Source organism: Calliopsis andreniformis, chromosome 8, assembly GCF_051401765.1.
Source record: "Calliopsis andreniformis isolate RMS-2024a chromosome 8, iyCalAndr_principal, whole genome shotgun sequence".
Lineage (NCBI taxonomy): Eukaryota > Metazoa > Arthropoda > Insecta > Hymenoptera > Andrenidae > Calliopsis > Calliopsis andreniformis.
Window position 1 is genome coordinate 3,262,515 of NC_135069.1, and position 20,589 is coordinate 3,283,103.

A 20,589-nucleotide genomic window follows, 5' to 3' on the forward strand; every position below is an offset into this window, starting at 1 on the left:
CAAAATTGGACAAGTTTTACTTCGACTAATTATTTGAAAAAATAAATATGTGTATAATGTTAGTGTTAAACGTTTATTTAAACACCAGGGATTAATTCTATTTTTTAGACATAATATATTCGTAATTACGTGGTCACAATTAAATTAGCCAACTATACATTTCATTAAAAACTATGATTTACATTTTTTTTGTTTTTAGAGAGTAACAAAGTTCTGATCATATGTACATCATTCTTAGAAACAGAACTGAATCATTTTTTATTACTATTTAATGCTATACACATTTTTAGCAATAGTCTTTACACTTACTCAATGTACATTGAACTCCTTACACTTATAAATGATAATAAATGATGTGTATAAAGTGAGAGGGATTATAAGATTTAAATTTGCTTCAATGATATTGTACAAATATTACTTTATCAAAGATGAAACGATTCAGTTTGGTGTTTCCAATATGAAAGACGATAATCTTAAGTCTTCCTTTTGACGGATTATCATCATAATTGAGAAGAATCAACATTGGTCATCCTCGTCGTCGTTATCGTCGTCATCTTCCGACTGTTGATAACCGTGCATAAGTGATATTACAATATAAAAAATAAATAAACTTATATAAGATTAATTAATATAGACAATAGTATCAACACTATTCTTACTTTATTCACCTGAAGAGTACTTGCTAAAAAAAGCCAAAACATTTGCGAAGAAAACGCAGAGAAAACTGAAGAACCAATGACGTTATATTTTGCATTGAATTTCACACACTAAAAAGAAAATAAGAATATGTAAAAATAATATTCGATTTTTAAATGTAATTTAAATATAATATACATACACTTTCTAAGTCCTCCATGTCTGGAGGACGTTGACAAGAAGGCACCCATATCTTTACATCATAGTCAAGCCCACTGGTAGCAAGAATGGGAAAGCGTGGATGAGGTTCTAAGCAGTTCACCTATATGGTTAAAAATGAAGTTGAACGTCACGATTTAATTACATACAGTTCTAAATAGTTTAATACAATTACTTACTGCTTTTTCATCTCCTTCCATCCAATTCACAATTGCTTCAGTATTTTTATCCCAAACAAAAATATTCCCACAATCAGATCCAGATATAATATATTCGCTTTTTGGTCCAAAGAAATTGACACCTTTCACTGCATATGTACAAGGTAATATTAACATGTATAGATATAAATGAATGGACTCAAATGTAATACGTACCTGTTAGATTATTTCTATGGCCTTGGTATCTGTGAGCATAATCTCCAAGTTGTGGTGATACTGTATCAAATAAATATATACTCTCATCTTTGTAAGATGCAAGAATTTCGGTTCCATTATAATTATATACAGCACAAGTTATGTGTTTATCACCCATCTGTAATTGAGTAAAATAATTAATCAAACAGAAACAGTTTAATTTGCAATCTTATTAAGCAAAAAGAACATACCAAATGTTCAGGAGCAAAGGTATGTAGGGCTGCAGATGGTTTTCGTCTGTCATATACTCTAACTAAGTGAGACTGACCAGCAACACAAAATTCATTACTGTTAAGAGGATTAGAATGAACACTGTACAATCTCACTTTGGAAGTCTCATCTTGTACCACTAATAACCTATACAATTGTGTTGGTCTTTATATGCTTTTCACAATGATATGAATTGAATGTAAAGAAGAAACATACTTTGTAGGTTTCCTTTCCCTAATATCTATAGATAAAACTTTTGCATCTTCACCAGCAGAAATAATAATATGTGGTGTATCCATATGAATTGCAAGTCTATGAATCTGTTCACTGTGCATTGCTATTTGTCGTGATATTCCTTGTCTAACATCTAATAAACGTATTTCTCCATTATGAGCACATGTGGCCATAAGGTATTCTACATCAAATGGTAACCATTTTGTCTAAAGATTAAAAATTGAAATTATTTCATAATGAAAAATAATCATATGATAATATTTTCACATACCTGAAACACATTGCTTTTATGTCCACTGTCATAAACATGTAGTTTCTTCCTTATAGCCCAATCCCAAATAACTACATCTAAATCATCAGAACCACTAGCAAGCAAATTTCCTTTTTGATTAAAATTTAAGGCATTAACACAACCCTTAAAAAAATAATATAAAAATCATTGTTTTTAATTACAAAATTTGAAATTTAAAATAATATATACATACATTGTGTTCTTTAAGTTTATACATGAGTTCAAAACGTTCCACAACATGTAAGGAACCATAATATCTACGTCGAAATAAAGGGTTGTTGCCTACTTCACGGCTAAGAAGCTCTGGTACTACAAACCAGTTAGGCTTTGGTTTTTCTTTTTCCAAGCATTCAGGAAGTTTTTCCTTAGACTCCATCCTTTATACTCATCAAAATTCTGTTTCTCCTACAAAAAAAAATTAAAAGTTAAATAACAGCTCAAGGTTGACTATCCTAAACATAAACAGAATATTTAATAAAAAAAATCAACCTATATTCGAGCAACGTTATGAATTTTCGAATTATTTCTGATATAAAGGACACTATACAAACGAAATATAGTAAACAATGGAATGTCAGCATATTAATTTTATACATATATTCTCTGTGCATTCATTTGATTTACGCAGTTTTATGTATTTATACACAATTAATGCAAGATATGGATTATTTTGTATTACAACGTAAGATGCATCCGTTTATACATGAAAGGTTAAAAATACTAACGTTAATCTGACGAATTTAGTTCATTTTACTAACATCTATAACGTATAACCATCACCAAATGACAAGATCAAAATAATCGTTATACTGACCTGTCATCTTACGAAACGCGATATTTATTTAAATGCACATCCAAAAGATGCAGATTAAGTCCCAACGCATTTACGCGTTACATAAATTTACTGTCTTTCTTTTTTAAATAAAATTACCTGATTAAATGGCTGATACTTATGAACCTGTCTTACTGTCAGATCGCAAATTATCTACGCGAATAAACTATCAACGTAATATATAAAAACTTTTCAAAACAGTCAGCTGTACTATTTACAGAGCACACGATTAAGCATAGCGATCGAGTGGCTCATTCTTACTTGAGTAGTCAAATCCTCCCTGAGTCTTCTTCTCTAAATTACAATATGCACTCCTAGCCAAACAAACATTAACGCCATCAGTACACTACTGCTAGAATTGTAGGGCGTGAGACAAATGACTTACCCCCACTAGGATCTACTCTCCTCCTCTACTACTTTATTATGCTTCAAAGCTCTATCGAGAAACCCTTTTTCAAATAACTCAAATGCTTCCACGTGAGAGAGTACGTCTTCGTTTTCGTTTACTATTTTAGCTTGTAAAAAAACTTATATTCGCAGTATTCCTGTCTGAAAAAGATGAATAAAAATAGAATTTTGTCACTAGTTCCCTAATTATACGTAAAAGCAGTATTATTTCAGGATTCTATGATAAACGTACTCACATCGTTAATAGCAGAAGCTGACTGATACGGATGAAGTTTTAGCATGAAAAAAATATTATGATGAATGGGCAATGAGTTGCAACATTCTTGATACAAAACAGTAGAGTGACACTTTTCCATTAAAATACCGCTAGATGCACAACATGACAAGTATATGCTCCAATAGATTATTGTAACAGAAGATAAACATTGAATTGAAATGGCGAAAATAATAAGATTTTTTAAAACCATAAGAAATAATTGGAAAAAGTCTGTCGCGGGTGTTGCAGCTTTATCATATGGGGTTTCCTATAGTAAAGATGTATATGAGTAAGATATAACCTTAAATTACAAAAATTTATATTATGTCGTTTCCTTAAATAAATAATTGTAAGCTTATAATTTTACTTCGTTGCGTTATTAAAATTATAATTATTTTAGTACAGAGCAATTAATGAGAGAGTACTGCGAAAATGCAGCACGATATGGTGATGTTCCATGTCCAACAAATATAAAAAACCGTCATGTGACTATTATTTTAAATCCAACTGCTAAAAAAGGGTATGTATATTTTTATTCTTTCCCTGTGTTATTGTTAATTAATCATTATTATTGCTGTCTGCAGGAAAGCTAAAAAGTTATTCCAGAATTATTGTGAGCCACTATTGCATTTGGCTGGAATAGCCGTAACTATAATACAAACTGAATCACAGAATGAAGCTAGAAAAATTATAATGGATTTAAACAAACCCACTGATGCTATTATAGTAGCAGGTGGTGATGGTACTTTATCTGACGTACTAACAGGATTAGTAAGAAAATATAATTCTAATGTTAATTCAGTAAGACAGTGTCCTATTGGCATTTTACCATTAGGACAAACAAATAGGGTTGCAAAATCTTTGTATCATGAGTATGATAATTTATCTGATGTAAGGCAGATAATAGAAGCTACAATGGCAATTGTAAATGAGAAATGTAGGATGATGGATATGATTGAAATTGAACCTATTGATGTATGTTTACAATATACACACAGTATATCCACAATATTTTAATATAGTTGAGTTATATGTTATTTTATTTTTAAAGGAAAATTCTGAGGAACCAGTAAAACCAATTTATGCTATGGGAGCAATTGAATGGGGTGCTTGGAAAGATGCTCATGCTATAGCAAAAAAGTATTGGTACTGGGGACCTTTAAAAAAGTATGTATAAGTTTTTTATATTACCTTATTAATTGCTTGACTATTTTGCCATTTCTATGGATCTTATTACAGATATGCAACTTATATATTTAATGGGTATAAAGGGAGCTTAAATTGGAATTGTGATGCAACAGTGAAATACACAAATCCTTGTGGTGGCTGTTCTCATTGTCGTCAAAAAAATCCTTCATTAAATGAGCTTAACAGTACAAATAGAAGATGGTGGCATGCTTTTGTTCCAAGGAAACCAACTGCCGCAACGGGTTTGTTCAAATAGATATATTTACAAGTAATTACTGCCTTTAGTATTTTTATTTGATGATACCAATGTATTTTTTAGATGACATAGATTATAGTAATGTTATAAATGAAGAATGTGGAATTCTTCACGAATTACCAGTATCGACGACGGAATTGCATATAGAAAGTTCTAATATAGATAAACCACAAATCATAGATAATTCACCATCATCTCTAAAATTGAAAGCGGGTAATTAAACGAGAACCGCGTGTAATGATCAAACTGCATTTTTACAGAGTATTCCTAATTATAAAATATTATTTTTATAATAAAGGTCCGAAAGATGTTGGCTACTTCTCTTATGTAATGGAAGGTTGGAAGCAAGAAAACGATGAAAGAAATCCATTGTATGAGCAATTACTACAAGCAAAAGACATTGAATTGACTCCAAACGAGGTAAGTTATTAATTAATTTAATTTAATGTTCTCTTTACATATTTTATTGTAATTATAGGTGGGTAAAGAAAACACACTGTATATCGATAACGAGGAGTATGAATTAAAAGCAGTCAAGATCAAATTGCTTTCACGAGCAGTAAAAGTGTACTGTTCTGAATTAAATAGTTAACAAAAACTGATGTATTATATAAATAAAATTTAAAAATTATGTGTTGTAGTTTTAAAAATTAATACACCTTACACTTTTATCTCTTAAAGTTAAAAAAAAATAAAATATTGATTGAAAAAGTTATTTTTTTTATGATTTATTTGTTTATTTTTATAAAAATAATTTATTGCATATAAAAGATACTCTACACTATAGTCATTAGTATTTGACTCTTTTGAGTATATAACCTATACTTCATAATACTCATACGTTTATATTGGATACCATTTATCTTACAATTACGACGTTTATCGTTCCTACGTAGTAGCTATGAATTTGAACTTCTTATGAGGTACTACACCATAAACAGTAAAAAAATTCATTCAAATTTTTATCACATTAATTAATGTTCTAAATAGAAATCTGTACTATTTCATAAAATATGTTCCTAAAATTATATGTTCGAAATTTAACTTAGTTAATTTAACTGATCATTAAGATTTCTTAGAAGATATTACATTGGTATCATCACAATATGTATTTGCTTCGCAATCTCTCCCAGCAACTTTAAAGAAATTTAATAACGAAGGGGCTGGACTTTTAGGTGTTTTAGATACTTTCTGCGGTTCTGTTGATCGCGATCTACTGTTTCTCCTAGCAGGTGTCGTATGAGAAACAGGGCTACATGACTTTTCCGACACTGCCTTTCCCGATCTCCGTTCATATTTCTCCCTCCGTATTCTCGTTAACCAATCTACATTTTCTTTATATTTCTCGGGAGATAATTGAAGTAAATGTGGCGCTGTACCGTCAATTACAAAATTCGGTAGATTTAACGTGGGTGAAAAGAGAATAGAATTAGTTTTACGTTCTGTGCTGCAGGAACTTGTACTCGGCTCATCTGATTCGTAACCATTATTCAACAGTGGATTAGTATCATTACTTGGACTAAATAATCTTCGGGCGCCTCGAGTTTCCAAATGTGCTCGTTTTACGATGAATTCATGATTTTCTTTAATAGGCGATAAAACAGATTTAAACTTCCCTTCGGACCACGATTCTACTATCATTTGATGATAATTTCTTTTCAATGGATTACTAGTGCTATACTGACTTCGATTATCTTCAGTTTGGTTACAAACTTCTAATGAACTGGGCCCAGGAGTCGCACCTAGAAAAAGAGATAATAGTAATTTTTATAATCATATATTCAACGAAATATCATCTTGCTAAAAAATAACATACTAGGTGTAGTATCAGATACTGGAGTGTGTTCTTGAGATGCAACCCAACGTCGAGTAACAGTCGGCGTAGTCTCTAGCTTCAAATTCTCTAATGGACTTTTATTAAAAATAATTTCTGCTCGACCACGTATTTCTATTTCTTCGTTGTCTATTTTATGTTCATTACCAATCCTCCAAATTCTATGGCACGAATCATCGGAACATGTTACTATCTGTAAAATTTTAAAACATGAAATATCACGCATAAATATTATGATCAGTGTTAATACCTTAGTTTCTCCAATACTACACCACGCAATGCAAGTAACCTCTTCTGTGTGACCAGAAAGTTGCACCACTGGTGCTCCTGGTTTATTTGTATGCCAAATATACGCAAGTTCGTCGCTGGAACCGCTGGCGATATAACGTCCATCAGGACTCAAACAAGTCTTAACATAATATGTACAATTTTGATGCCCATAAAATTCTGAAACTAATACACAAATACATAAAATCATTTGCGTTAAATTCGTGATTTAATTCTAGTGAAACTATATTCTGTTATATTTACTTGGCTTAGGGTTATAAGATGATATATTATATGCATATATAATATTATCCATACAACTCGCGTATAAGGTAATCCTAGCAGGACATATTAACAATGATGAAAATCCGTTTCTCGTACTATGTCCAGTATAATTCATAGTATGTTTGGCTAAAGGATCCTTTTTATGAACAGTGTAATTTTTACGTAAGTCCCACACCTTTATCAACCTGCAGGATTTATAATATTTAGTAATAAGATATGTTACTGTACTGTTACTGTTTAATCATCTTACCCATCACCAGCAGCACATGACAATAAAGTAAAATCGTCTTGAAATGCCAACCCAGTAATGCTTTGTGCTCTAGATGCATGATTCAGTGCCCTACGTTGTCTTACATTGCCTATAGGCCCAACATTATGGGCATTGGAAATGCAATTATCCGGTTTACGATGTTCACAATGGTTGGCTCTAATATCCCATACCATTATAGAACCATCTCTAGCTCCCGTAGCAAACACAGCTAAAACATATTATCCTCTCAAGCTATAATTTCTAATTTCTTTATAATAAAATTATTGAATACACACCTTGGTCTTGGTGACGAAATACTGCAGTCTTAACACTTCTTGTATGAGCATGAAAATAATCAATTTGTCTTATCTCTGAGCCAGATACATCCCATAATCTAGCTGTGTGGTCTCCAGAAGCAGTAACTAATTTTAATTCACCAGGCATCCATGCAACATCAAATATTGCATTGCAATGTGCCTAAAACATGATATGAAATTAAAAATTCAATGGAAATTCTCCAATGGAAATGATTGAATGATACCTGAGTCCCTTCCAAGGGCTGAGAAGATCCCTCTCTAATATTTGTATCTTGTAAAGCAATTTTTCCATCCTCGTTTGCCAAAGCAATTATTTGCTCGTAACCTTCCGTAGTACAAAATCGGCAAGCAAAAACTGGTGGTTCGGGATTAAAATCAAGCGCATTAGTGTTTGGAGTAATGCCGCGATAAACATCGTCTTGATAACACTTTAACCGAGACAAGGCAACGTCATAATCGCGAATCGATGCTAGAAAAAAAGAATGTATTTCACATTAACAATATATGGACTGTTTAAAATCACACTCTTAAGTACAAAGCACAAAATATTATTTAATGACTCCGAATCAGCAGAGTGCCTGAGTCATTGGGTTATGTATAACCTGTCATTTAGTATCACTAGGTTATCTGCTTCACAACGTGAGAGTTTTTAAAATACAATACCTAATCCTCTTTCACGTTCCACAATGGAGCGCACTAAAGTCATTCTGAAGCTGCATTAAATTAATATTTTGTTAACACGCGGTTCTGCAAATTCTTCGTACTACGTGCGAGATCGTACGTACGCGGGAAAACGTCAGTTTTCCCGCACTTATACATTTAGGTCGATTTCTATTTTACACTCAACATATTGCGTATTTTTGGTAAGGTACATATGTACCAGCCAAAATGTATGGAACGACCGATGCTTAGAAACTTCCTACTTATGATAAGATCCACAATTTTAAATACAAATCGCGTTAAATTTAAGATAATAATTGAATCAGGGATTTGTGCAACGTATTTTTTAACGTACGTATGATCATCGACTAAGGCATACGATAGATCCTCCTACCTCTCACCATTTTCATGTCACTGTGACGTTTCGATTCAATTTAAAATGAGATCGCAGCGCCACGAGTGGTAGGAATTCGAAATTGTTATCGACTCCCGGGAAAATTAAACTTTTGATTTAATAGAGCGTAGAGTTTTTATTAAAATACAATACAAAATCGTATAACTGTAGGATCGCCAGGTAGTCTGGCTGCATATTCTACCTTCAAAATATAATTTGCGGTAATTGCACTTGGTCAAGTCGTAGTGGCCAAAGTCGATCTATGCTAATTTAAGCCTTAACGTACAACACTTAATCGAAAAGTCATTTGTATATGTGATTTCTTAAGAACAATGTAAGAAACATAGTTTCTACCATATTTAAACCTTATTGACTTCTGATATAGAGGAACATTTGATAGCAATATTGTCCATTGTACGCGAATGGTAAATGTATCTGCCTGCCAGTTGACAATACTTTGCGATATAATGTTGGCACTTTGAAATTGACACGATTCGTAGCTTTCATTTGTTTCTTGTTACTTGGTCCCTTTAAAATAATCCACCTTGGATAAAGAGTCCTAGATATTTGACGTTAAACAGTGTTCATCATGTGTACACGCGAGATTAATCATTCGTTCCATAGATACTAATTAAAGCTTCGCTCGTTGCATTCACTCCCTTCTTCAGTCTTTAATTTCATCGAATTTTCTATACAGTCGAAATAGAAATTTTCATTGAAATCCGGCGAAACCCTAAAGTGCTTCACTCTGATTCTTATTACAGAATGTCTACAGTAGTTCTTTAAAAACTGGCAAGAATATCAACCGAGAATCATAGAAGAAATATCGAAACTCAACTTATCAAAGTTCAATGGACTTGGATCGCGATCTGACCAACCGAGGCATTTGCCTATCCTACTTATCTATCTATTTTAAATACAAAATAAAAAGCTTTATAGGTATAGGAGCCCAGCCTGACTTGGTGCATAGTAGATTCGGATCCAAAGTTATTCCACCTAACAATTTTCCTTAGTTCTTACAACACGATTGACAAGGCAACATTCGATGATCTCGTTGCCTATCATCGATAGAAAGATGAGCTTGAATTAGCCTCTGCTATTATTCCTGTCTCTATTTCTGTAGCTTCGATTGTAGATCCATATTGAAACACTCTATCGAGCTAGGATACAGTCTACGATCGCTCCTCACATGTGCATCTTCGTTGACACCACCTTTGTCCAGGTACATCAGCTCAGACTTGTCTCCAGGGCATGGGATGATTGAGGGCTTGGAGCTCTGCAAAATTTTCATAGGTGATCTTTTCGAACTGATCGAAATGAATAATTAATTACCTTGTCCCTGGCCGTATAATTGGCGCGCTGTCTGTTTAGCTGGTACCACAATACGACAGTGCAGATTATCAGAGTTCCTATGAGGACCATGAACCCACCACTGTACATGAACACATCCGGCACCAAGAGCAGACCCTCTAATTTTCTAACGAACTTGTCGGTGGCCTCTACCTCCAATGAGAACCACATCACTGGGAAGTATATCGTGGGAACATTCTTGAACAACCTGTACAAGAATCTCTCATGAAGGCAACACTGTTTTATCTAATTCCTTTCGCTGATTGAAATCTATAATTTTTTTCATCTTAAGCCAGATAAAATGACTCAGTTCTCAAGCTCGTTCTTTTATTATCGGAAACGTACTTACGACACGGTTTTTGATCGCTGTAGGAGCACGTTGATTTGCAATTTGGCTGATACTTTTAGGGGAATACCAGTTGTCTAGAAAAAGGAAATTTGATTGTGGAAAATTTTCAATTGGTTTTAGACAGATGTTTTACTGTCAAGAACCACAGCTTCGGCACTCACTGGTTCTAAGGTGATAGTAAAGTCATGGTCCTCCTCAGGGTTCAACCCTATAACACCATCCTTGAGACTAGGGTCTGCCCTGTTGAAATGTGGCAAGCTAGCAAATACTGGAGCACCATATCGACAGGCACTAACGTTCATCAACCCCACAGGAGTACATCTCCCATTGCAGTAACAGTTCCCAATGTTCACCACGTCTGGATCCTCTTCTGGAGGGTCAGTGACCTCTGACGAGTGTTCAGCTTCGAAGAAGTCCTCAGTGGTGGTCGTCTGCTCGAAGTACTTCGCTTGGTCATGAGGATATCGCCTCTTCGTATTGTTTCCCAACGTTTTCTCGCTGAGTACGTACTGGTAACCCTCCACCCCCAAGTGGTCTACAGTTTGAACGTAATCGTAGACCAAAGGCCTGCAAGGAAACGTTACACACTACATAACACGTTAATATATGTACGTAGAAGTTTTCAAAGTCCACATCGTGGACGTGAGTCGACAGCTACGTCATCGTCGACGTCGTGCTTCGTTAGAAAGTGAACGTTGGCAGACTTATTGACTCCACCTACGACGGTGATGCGAATGGGATTACCGGACGATCCAATTTACGTGTCTCGAAGGTTAATGGGGGAACTTGGGACTTAAGATTGTCCAAGGCTCGGCGAGGCTTAATTCACGGCGCGCAGACAAAAGTAATTAGCGATCGGGTGCATGCCAAGCGTTTCCTTTCCCTCTTGGAGGGTGCACACTGACCTGCATAGGTCACCGCTGAACAAGGTGATCTCGTCTTTCTCCCTATATGGAGGCCAGAACTCTCCAGCGCTACCTTCCACTATGTTACAAGGGCTTTTGAAGAACCTGGTGGTGTCCTTATAGTTCCACTTTCTCAGCACTCCGAAGTTGCTGATATTATGGACACCAGTGTCCATGTTGAAGTGTCCATCAAATGTTGTTGAACCGTTTCTCTGGAAGAAAAAACAACAATAGATATTCTATCTATCTACAGTGCAGGTGGCATTCTATCTGTTCAGTGATTATGATGCAGATGAGAGATAAGAACAGGTGTGGCTGATTTTTTCATCACTTTTTATCGCCAATTTAACGAGCGATGAGAAAAGGATAAAGACAGGCGAGAAGGACACACAGAGTATTAATTGGCTGTAAATGTTGGACGCGTGACGCAACAAATTAATACATAATATGCCTCTCATTGCTTTTCATTCGTCATTCAGCGACCTACACGTGACCTGTCCTATTCAGTATCAATTTAAGTCTCGCTGCGAATAATTTATCGTCGGCTGCAATGTCGTTGCTACAACAGCGCAAATCGCATCTTCGACCTTCTGCACGCCCTCGACACAAATAAATAAATAATTTAAAGGCTTTCGTCGCGAGCTAAGTCGTCGAAAGGGGATCGTCTTTGGGGGGTCTCGAGAGCGTTCTGATAAAACTAGTCTCTCTAAGTACAATAGGTAGATCACATTCTATAATAAATACTCAACGAAGCTCTTTCACGACGTACCATATAGAACCACCCAAATTTGTCATAAGGTGGTATATCATCTGCCAAAACTGCCAGCTTTCCCAGTTCTATCAAAGGGTCGGCGTAGCCAGCGAACAGGAGTTCATTCACTGTCTTCGTGACGTGCACACTCAAGGACGACATCATGAACGACAGTGTGTTCTGCAGAACACTGTCCCAGAATCGAGTCTTGTGCGATGCAGACTGAAAGAACAAGACGCATCATTGCTTCCCTGAACCTTTAGGAAAATATGATTCTAAAATTACTCACGATCGCGACAGTGTTTAATTGCGTGATTCGGTCGTCCAGGGAGCCATTAGTCAGCTTTGGCTCAAAGTACCACCACCGTCGTTGAAAATAGCTGACGGTGTAGTTCTCAGGATGGAAAGTCACATTCGCTTTTTGCCTGATCTCCCTGCAATTTAATTTTCCAGGAATGAGTTACTCGATAATTACGATAGTGTTAATGATAATTACTGAATTTTGTCGATAACGAGGTTTGATAATGAAGGAATATCTTTGCAACGATCATTACCCACGTGTTCATATCTTTTGGAATTAGGCGTAATCTGCAATTCTAGTTGGCATTATCTTGTGAATATTAATACTCGCTGATTTCTTGTTATTGTTTGATTATTTTTACTGTAAGATTTATGACTAGTTTAAACTCGATTTACTTTTTTAGCTGTCCAAGCAATGATACACTCCTTTTAACCATGTTAGCTTAAATAAGTTTTTTATAAAATCAGATGATTTTTAGTCTATACGTTTAATATCATTCAGAGACTTCGTAATCTCACCAAAACAATTTTATTAATTGTTTAGTCCTCATGAGCTAAAATACAATGTTGCGTATGTGTAACATTGAGCGTGAAAGGGTTAATAAAAGACAATGAGAAGCTTTCGTGACAGCTAATTTACTCCAATACGAGTGGAATCGTTGGTACTTGGATGCAATGTACCATTGCATGCATGCACGTAACGATAGAAATCAGTCGCATAAATGATGAGAGATTACGCGATCGAAGACGGGCAAAATGCAATTAAACAAGCTGCTTCTTAAAATCAGTTATCTATTGGCAAGGCTCAATTAGGCGACACGCAAGTATGATTAGAGAGCCGTGATTCGATGCTTTAGCCTACATATCCGTACGTGTCTCGTTGATTAGATTTGACGCGACAATTGCCGACCGCTAAGTGTACGGATGCTACCTCGCGGCGTGCCTAATAGTTCCCTCATTGTTACCAGCGCAATCTTCTTTTTGTTGTGTAACCGTCTCGAGATTAAAGGCGAAAACGATGCCGCATAGAGAAGAGCGAGAGACAGGGGCAAGGGGAGACAGCATTTTCTAGGGGGCAGAGTTCTATTTCGATCACGGCCTATGCTCGCTCGTGTTGCGATCAAGAAACTGGCTAAGTAGCTGTCCAAACAGCTGACAACTTCCAATGAACTCCTCCTCAACTTTAAATGCCGATTTACTCGATTTCATGAAAGGGAAACTGCGTCCAAAGTTCACTATTTCTTACAATATAAACGCTTACTCTCCTTTCGTAAACAAGCTACAGGTCGAGAAGAAAATAATTAATAATCAGCTGATTACATTATGCAACGTTTAGAACCACCCACGTGTACCTTGTTCTCGCTCAGACGTTTCTGCTCGTTCATTAAGATGTCAATACCACGGGGTTAAGTGCGCCTTTCTTATTGTGATTAGGCGGCCTAATAGAATGCACTCGTGGAAGGATCGAAGATTGAACCTGCTGCATTGGCAGGAGAATGTCAGAGTGTGGGAAACCCATTTGTCATGATACGTAGGTTCCTTAAGATCTCAGAATCGAGAATAGTTTCGAGGATCTCAGAGTTTATGATAGGTCCCTACTTCCCCAATAAAATTTCATTAAAAAGAACAAACAAAAACAACAGAGTTGTATTAGAATTCATTCATTTCCCTTAGAGACTCCACTTCCTCTTCACTTTCCAAGAATAGTACATCTCCGATCTTATAAACAGAATCTCGCGGAGCAACCGTATCGATCGCTCTCTCGTTTTCATTACTGGATAATGTAATCGTTGATCGTAACATAAACTGATACGCAACGAACAACGACAATATTGCGCAACAGCTTCCGGTTTGACCACAACGATAGTTTTTTTTTCTCGACAAGTCCTCGATTTTCGTGACGCAGTTGGGAATGCAAGGCTAATAGCTAATTGATACTCGAAAGCGAATACTATGTTTCACTCAGCCGCGACGTGAGACCGTCATTATGGTGGCGAGGCCTTCGTACGATTATGACATCGAGTGTTGCATCAAGTTCAAGTTTGCTGTTGTTTTCCATCCTCGACGAGAGTCGAGTGTGATCAACTCTAGAGGAATGCAATCTTACGTACCTAAACACGTAGGGGCCAACTTCCTCGAGGATCGGCTTTTTTCCGCGTTCCGTCAGCTCGTGGGGATTGGTCCAGTTGAAGAATTTGATTTTCATGTACATGGGGGGGAGGCTGCTGGTGTCGTTCCACACTTCGAACGCCTTCGCTGTCGGCGTCAGTGGCATATTCTGGGAAGAAGACATGCAGTTTTTATTGTGCAAGAGATAAACACTAACGCATGGCCAGAAGTTATCGAAGGCGACCCAATTTTTGCACTCTCGTTATCGTCGATCCAGCGACACTACTTGGAACGATGCTGCACACGTATTGCGCAATCCAAGTTGCATCTAGCCATCGTTTCCAGATGTTTTTATAGAATCGAGGCGTCTGATGAATAAAGAAACGTCGCTTCTGTGACAAATGATGATAATGAACGATTCCTCGCGAGGAAAAATTATTCATTCAGAGCAACTACTAAGAAATATGTTGATTAATTGAACAATCGACCACTTTTCCAATCGTCTAGGGAGCGACCAGACACGAGCGAGACTATTGGAGGTGCTGTTTAGCTCTGCCGTCAGTGTCACGAAATTTCGTGAAACGTCTGACTATGAATGGGTAAATCTGCTTGCTTCCTGGAGTCGAGTATCTTCGTCTTAGGACGAAGACGTTTTTATAGAAACACAATACACGTGACTGGTAAGATAACCCAGAGGCGTGAGGCTATCCAGCGAATTCTCGAGGCGAGAAAATAAAATATCGCGACTGTATTTATACAATCGTATTTATAACACGATTCAGCAAAACACAGTTTAAAACGGAGCAGCAGTGACATGTAAACGCAATTAGAAACCAAATATTCTATATTTCATACAGGGTATCTCATCTGAAGTTTCACAGATAATTATTTCCAAAACTGTTACTCGTTTCAAAAAATGTTTCAAATAAAAATTAATTTATGTTAGGGGAAGAAAAAGGACAAGGACATCTTATAATTATCACAAATTTTCTCTAACTAGACGTGCTTCTGAGATTTTAAGAGATTGCCGAGATTTCCTGTGAAACTTTAAATCAAAACACTCTGTGCATGAATCAGAATTCATAATCAGAAGTCTTACTCACCTTTTGCAAGAAATGATGGAAGATCGCCGGCCAGCAGAAGTACAAGCACGCGCCGAAGACGATTAAGAGTAGGCCAAGGAGCCCAAGGCCGAAGAATTTGTTGGTCCAAGGCCTCATGATGATGGGAACTTGTGCACGCGCGTGGCTCCTCGTTCCTTGAGCATGTGTGTCTCGGACGCAAGTGGATAATGCCGTCGGTGGTCAAACCGCTACCTTTTCGGCCGTCGTTTTCCTCAAAACTCTAAAGAGCAACAAATGCATCTAATTAGCTGGTTGTCGATTGAGACTAGTTTCACGCACAGCAGTTTTTATTGGACAGTTCGGTGGAATAGGATTGTGTGTGAGAGCCAAAACGCAGTCGTATAAACCACTGAACCGGCTGGATAAAATTGGTGTCTTTGAAAGTAGCTTTGGGGAATCACCTAAGAATGTAATTGTTGTGAGTTGGTAAGGGTTTGATTGCATGGAGAAGACTGTATGTCTGTTTGAAGTAGCTTGTCTGGCTTATGACTGATTCTACTTAATTAACTGAATGACTTGTATTTATGTAAGAATGCAAGCATTTTTAGCCGTGACTCAGTATCGACAGTACTTTTCAGAGTAATTGTCTTTAAGAATTCTTGTGGAGTCTCGGGTGACTTGTCTATAGCGTTGCTTCATAAGGCAACACGTGTTATCAGCGTCTGAAAGCCGAGACACGCTTCCCAAGCGAGCCACGGAAGTGACAGTTTTGCCACTTTGTCCTAGCAACAGATTGCGAGAGAACGTGACCGATCACATGCTCGTAAGATCTCGAGAAAGATCTGTGCTGACCCGAATGGCCTTTTCGATATTTAGAGGCCTTCAGCTCTTCCGAGAGCGTCGATTTTTTTCTGAAATTTTATAACTGTGGTTGTATATAACTGTGACTGACATTTTATGAGTGAATAGAGGAATTTTTTTTTATGGTAGCCCACAGAGAGTTGCTTTTTCTCTTAGGCGATTTATTTCCCTGTTTTTCGACATGACCTCTCTCACTGGAAATAATATTTGCTTGCCTATGTAAATTATATGATTATGGGACCGCTGGAAGTAAAGGAAATTCTTATTGTATGTTTCGCTTGGGAGAGTATGAAATCTGTGGAACTTGGGTCTCATGCATCGACAGACACAAGTGTCCAAAAATTCAGTAAACAGTCCTACTGATAGTATTATTCGTGACTTTAAAAGGAAATCAGAGAACTGGTGAAACGAGTTCTGACCCATTCATTAATGAAGCATCAACTCTGCTTTCACTACGTTAAATCGACCAAAGCTGTAATTCATAATGAATCAGTTTATACAATCGGAGCAGTGAATGTCGAAAGCATGCTTGTATTACAATGAAAAGACATGAATTAAAATTCGCGAATTGGACGGATGTTCACACTGAACTGAAAGTATCAAAGGTTCTGGTGTCAATTTGAAGACACTGCGGCTGTGTGTGACGCACTGTGTGCAATTGTTAATGCGATTTGCGTGTAAAAGGTGCGCAAAATTCATTATCGAGTTCCATTTATGGTCTGACGGAGACAGTTTAATTTTCCTGGAAAAAAACACCGATAATTCACGCAATTATCCACGAGTTAACATTGTTCTTACACAGGAAACTTAGAAGACTAATATTTCATGAGAAGGAAAATGCAAATTGTAACGAGCTACATGGAAAATAAATATGCAGTGTGCTAAGCAGCAATGTGTCTATCTTAATGGCCTAACACGACTTTAAAAATAGAGGCTATTATTAATGTCAATTCTCATAACAATTAGTATAATCCAATCAACTCATGACAAATAGCTAGAATCGACTTTTCCAACACAACTACTCAGTTATTCACTTTCACTTCGGTTTCGTCAAAAATTGCATAAAAAAAATTCCCCAAAAAATGGGACATCACGACGCACCTTGCCAACACTGTACTACAATGCATCTACAAACGTCGAACATTCAATCTCTGAATCAAACCCTTCTACCATCGTAACCATTCACAACTCCCCGTTATCTCTGTTCCTGTGAACTTTATTTCACTTTGGCCCAAGATATAGCCTACCCAGCGAGACGATGTCTGATAGGTCGAGTTTATCGCGTTCCTATTTACGATGAAGCCTTATGCACTTGACTCTCACGAAGTCATACGATGATAATTTCCAGCGATGCTATCGAAGTCGCCCCATCGTTCTCTCGCGGCAATAAAAAAGGCAGTCGAATTCGCGATCGTTTCACCTGCCGAGTGACTCGGCGTTTACGCAACTGAAACGTGACATCGATTCAGCCGGCGAATAATTAAGCCATTGCTTTTGGCGCCTGCTTCGAACTTACACCGCGACGCTGGAAACTTTCCGGCGAGCAGCAATGATCGAGTCGCCTCGAAATATGTAAATAGAGGGACGATAATGCCCTCGAGTCCCGTTTACGCGCTCTGTCGTGCTCGCCCGTACTGAAAACGTTGTCGCATTTATGCACGAGCACGAGTAATGGGAGGTCATTTATCGGTTCAGCGTCCCATCGCGGCGTGCACCGCGCACCGACAAAAGACGCGAACGAGTGTGTTCTTCCTATCACAGGGAACGCTCGCTGATGAGCCTCTCTCCTCCTTCGTTCCCCGATATCCTCTGCTTCTCATTCTTCACTAACTTGTGGACCGTTTGTGTTTGCCTGGCCGCGATAACGTATCTCGCCCGACAGTTAAGGAGTTGGAAGACTGAGATAGAACGAATCGACGATTTCCCTGTATCATTTTTCTCAATATTGGGCTCTCGATTGTGCTTGGAGATCCCAGAATAGAATGCTCTAATAAAATGAGTATAAATCTGTAGTCAGATGACAGAACTTGATGTGTCACGATTTTTCTCATTTTTTAATGAAGTCTGACTACTGGTCAGTGAAATTCTTATTAATCTAATTCTCTTTCTTTAGGAATATAGTTATAAAATGCTCCAATTTTTACTGACCACTACTATAAGTAAACCAATAGGTAAAGTCACATATTATGAATTGCCACTTTGCTTTTCTCTTAATTAAATAATGTACAAATCTCATCTTTTGTAAACTGATAGACCTCGTCTAGATTCACATGGAAGAGTATACATTTTGGCTTCAAATAAAGACATATCAGGTTTTGCCATCTGTCTACAAAAATAGTCTACTCATTAACTGAGCGTTTCCTTTCAAGATAAGCACTGGTGAAGCGATAGGACACGCGTGTCGTGTGATTTCATCATATTGTCTCCCTATTTAACTGCTTTATGCGAGTGTGTTACTGTATAGAGGCTAGACTAAGAAAAAAGAATCTTCTAAAGGAGTAGACTTTGACACGATGCTTCTTTGTAACATAAGAGCAAGTGAAACGTGGAATATATAAAAATAGAGAAAGCTAATAAAAGACGCGATTCAACTTACTTGTCCGAGCTGGCCGATTGCACAGTCGGTGGCTTTTATCGAAGGTGTCGAGAAGGGTCTCTGCTTCAGTCACGAGAAGTCGATAGCAGTGATCAGGTGCAAGTTCAATGAGATCGTGTGTAAAGCTCAATCACTTCGAGGCTCGCGTGCGACGCTGTATACGGCGCGGTTGTTACTGTGATAATCAACAGGCTGCATCTAATGTAACTATTGGCCGATCCCCTCCACTTAGGGAGATTTTTCCCTCCTTCGGTCGTCTCTTCGGGACCCTCGTGACCCCACCTTACCCTTCGGCAACCTCTCGAAGAATTTTCTCCCTCGCGGCGGCCACGAGCTTTTGCACTCTTTGAACATCATCTCGAGGACTCGGCTTCATTATTCTAATACTGATTTTCCTTCAATGTCGAGCAGTTGTTTGGCTTCGTTTCAAATGTTCTTGCGGACACTCGTCACGGCAGATGGCAGTTTTGTCGGAATTTACTCGCAACACGTGCTCGTGCTATCGGGACACGTGCTACTAGGCACGGTGGGATCGCTTTCGCTGGAGGCGAGCGTTCGAAAAAACCCCGCGAAACTATCTGCGGCAGAATGCTAATGACTATAACACATGGTCAAAGTTGACGTTCAGAGTTGGTTCACTAGAAAATCGAGATGATGTAATTTGATCGTGGAATCTGCTTATTCACGAGACATCTCTTCTTTGAATATATCTATTTTTTTATGCCCAGATTTCAATGTACCCAAATAGCACAAAGACAGGGTTTCATTCAGATCTAGCTCAGAGCACGTAGACGTAAATGGGCAGCAGACACTTGAGTGATGAAAAACAACTTCCACAGAAGACTCCCAAATGGTGAATTGGCACTGGGTGATTTTAGTAACCTGTTTGTTGAGGGATGTTACATAATCTTCGTCTCGTTATTGATTCGGCTGTACCGATGGGCTGAGAACTCGTCCAGTGCAGGAATTATATTTTATAAGTGGATACGCCCGAATTGAGGATAACGACAAAGTGTTCAAGACTTCAGGTTCTCTTGAAAAATGAAGTCAAGGCCAGTCGATGATTTTGAAAGTGAAATTGTCCAGGTTGATTCGGCTGGCAGGAGATGGTGCAAGGGTTTCTCTGCTTTCGTTTTCTGGTCTCATTTTGCAGTGGTTGATGATGTTTAATGTCGATCACTCGCGCGAGAAATCAGTGTCGCGCGAGATGCAGCGGCGTGCAACCGTTCACCACGAGGCACGCTTGAAAACTATGGCCAAATGTTCAGGGGATAGGGGACTGTGCTCGCGACAGGTAGCAAGCCTCAGAAGTGCCCGACCGCCCCCGCCAGCCCCTATCGTCTTTACTTGAAC

At 37.6% G+C, this 20,589-nt stretch overlaps 4 protein-coding genes across 10 annotated transcripts; 1 reads left to right on the plus strand and 3 right to left on the minus strand.

The window, feature by feature from the left end:
• Positions 1-119: 119 nt before the first annotated feature.
• LOC143182261 (DDB1- and CUL4-associated factor 8) lies at positions 120-3,363 on the minus strand. 6 transcript variants are annotated; one of them, XM_076383159.1, is made up of 11 exons: positions 3,222-3,363; positions 3,098-3,150; positions 2,198-2,409; positions 1,984-2,127; positions 1,695-1,918; positions 1,460-1,625; positions 1,230-1,386; positions 1,035-1,162; positions 839-958; positions 660-767; positions 121-561 (listed from the first exon to the last, which is right to left on the minus strand). In XM_076383159.1, the coding sequence occupies exons 3-11, from the start codon at positions 2,378-2,380 to the stop codon at positions 517-519; spliced, it is 1,275 nt and encodes a 424-aa protein (XP_076239274.1). In that variant the 5' UTR covers positions 2,381-2,409; positions 3,098-3,150; positions 3,222-3,363; the 3' UTR covers positions 121-516. The 6 variants fall into 6 exon arrangements, with proteins under 6 accessions (XP_076239276.1, XP_076239274.1, XP_076239273.1 ...); XM_076383161.1 differs by lacking the exon at positions 3,098-3,150 and having other exon boundaries at positions 120-561; positions 3,222-3,344; XM_076383158.1 differs by lacking the exon at positions 3,222-3,363 and having other exon boundaries at positions 3,098-3,197.
• On the plus strand, positions 3,253-5,650 carry Mulk (acylglycerol kinase-like protein Mulk). Of its 2 annotated transcripts, XM_076383156.1 has the most exons (9): positions 3,253-3,321; positions 3,458-3,789; positions 3,901-4,020; positions 4,085-4,475; positions 4,552-4,667; positions 4,740-4,930; positions 5,008-5,157; positions 5,243-5,364; positions 5,423-5,650. In XM_076383156.1, the coding sequence occupies exons 2-9, from the start codon at positions 3,680-3,682 to the stop codon at positions 5,534-5,536; spliced, it is 1,314 nt and encodes a 437-aa protein (XP_076239271.1). In that variant the 5' UTR covers positions 3,253-3,321; positions 3,458-3,679; the 3' UTR covers positions 5,537-5,650. The 2 variants fall into 2 exon arrangements, with proteins under 2 accessions (XP_076239271.1, XP_076239270.1); XM_076383155.1 differs by having other exon boundaries at positions 3,295-3,789.
• Positions 5,616-8,897, minus strand: L(2)dtl (WD40 domain-containing protein denticleless). The gene is made up of 8 exons (XM_076383151.1): positions 8,561-8,897; positions 8,122-8,366; positions 7,877-8,057; positions 7,581-7,809; positions 7,310-7,515; positions 7,029-7,231; positions 6,761-6,971; positions 5,616-6,686 (listed from the first exon to the last, which is right to left on the minus strand). Exons 1-8 carry the CDS (start codon positions 8,601-8,603, stop codon positions 6,010-6,012), a joined length of 1,995 nt encoding a protein of 664 aa, XP_076239266.1. The 5' UTR covers positions 8,604-8,897; the 3' UTR covers positions 5,616-6,009.
• Positions 8,898-9,061: 164 nt separating this feature from the next.
• On the minus strand, positions 9,062-19,372 carry LOC143182027 (protein croquemort). The gene is made up of 10 exons (XM_076382760.1): positions 19,237-19,372; positions 15,819-16,059; positions 14,718-14,884; positions 12,596-12,740; positions 12,325-12,528; positions 11,556-11,767; positions 10,812-11,217; positions 10,651-10,724; positions 10,284-10,509; positions 9,062-10,227 (listed from the first exon to the last, which is right to left on the minus strand). Exons 2-10 carry the CDS (start codon positions 15,933-15,935, stop codon positions 10,063-10,065), a joined length of 1,716 nt encoding a protein of 571 aa, XP_076238875.1. The 5' UTR covers positions 15,936-16,059; positions 19,237-19,372; the 3' UTR covers positions 9,062-10,062.
• Between the last annotated feature and the right edge of the window lie 1,217 nt (positions 19,373-20,589).

Bases quoted from the DNA above. Each gene is read 5' to 3' on its own strand.
- LOC143182261 (XM_076383161.1), bottom strand. From the start codon at position 2,380: ATGGAGTCTAAGGAAAAACTTCCTGAATGCTTGGAAAAAGAAAAACCA. The intron at 2,128-2,197 runs GTATGTATATAT...TATTTTTTTAAG, and splicing joins ATAAACTTAAAGAACACAAT to GGTTGTGTTAATGCCTTAAA. The intron at 768-838 runs GTATGTATATTA...TTTTCTTTTTAG, and splicing joins ACATGGAGGACTTAGAAAGT to TGTGTGAAATTCAATGCAAA.
- LOC143182027 (XM_076382760.1), bottom strand. From the start codon at position 15,935: ATGAGGCCTTGGACCAACAAATTCTTCGGCCTTGGGCTCCTTGGCCTA. The intron at 12,529-12,595 runs GTGAGTAATTTT...TTGTTCTTTCAG, and splicing joins AATTAAACACTGTCGCGATC to TCTGCATCGCACAAGACTCG. The intron at 10,228-10,283 runs GTAATTAATTAT...AAAATTTTGCAG, and splicing joins ATTATACGGCCAGGGACAAG to AGCTCCAAGCCCTCAATCAT.
- Mulk (XM_076383156.1), top strand. From the start codon at position 3,680: ATGGCGAAAATAATAAGATTTTTTAAAACCATAAGAAATAATTGGAAA. The intron at 4,668-4,739 runs GTATGTATAAGT...ATCTTATTACAG, and splicing joins TACTGGGGACCTTTAAAAAA to ATATGCAACTTATATATTTA. The intron at 5,365-5,422 runs GTAAGTTATTAA...TTGTAATTATAG, and splicing joins TTGAATTGACTCCAAACGAG to GTGGGTAAAGAAAACACACT.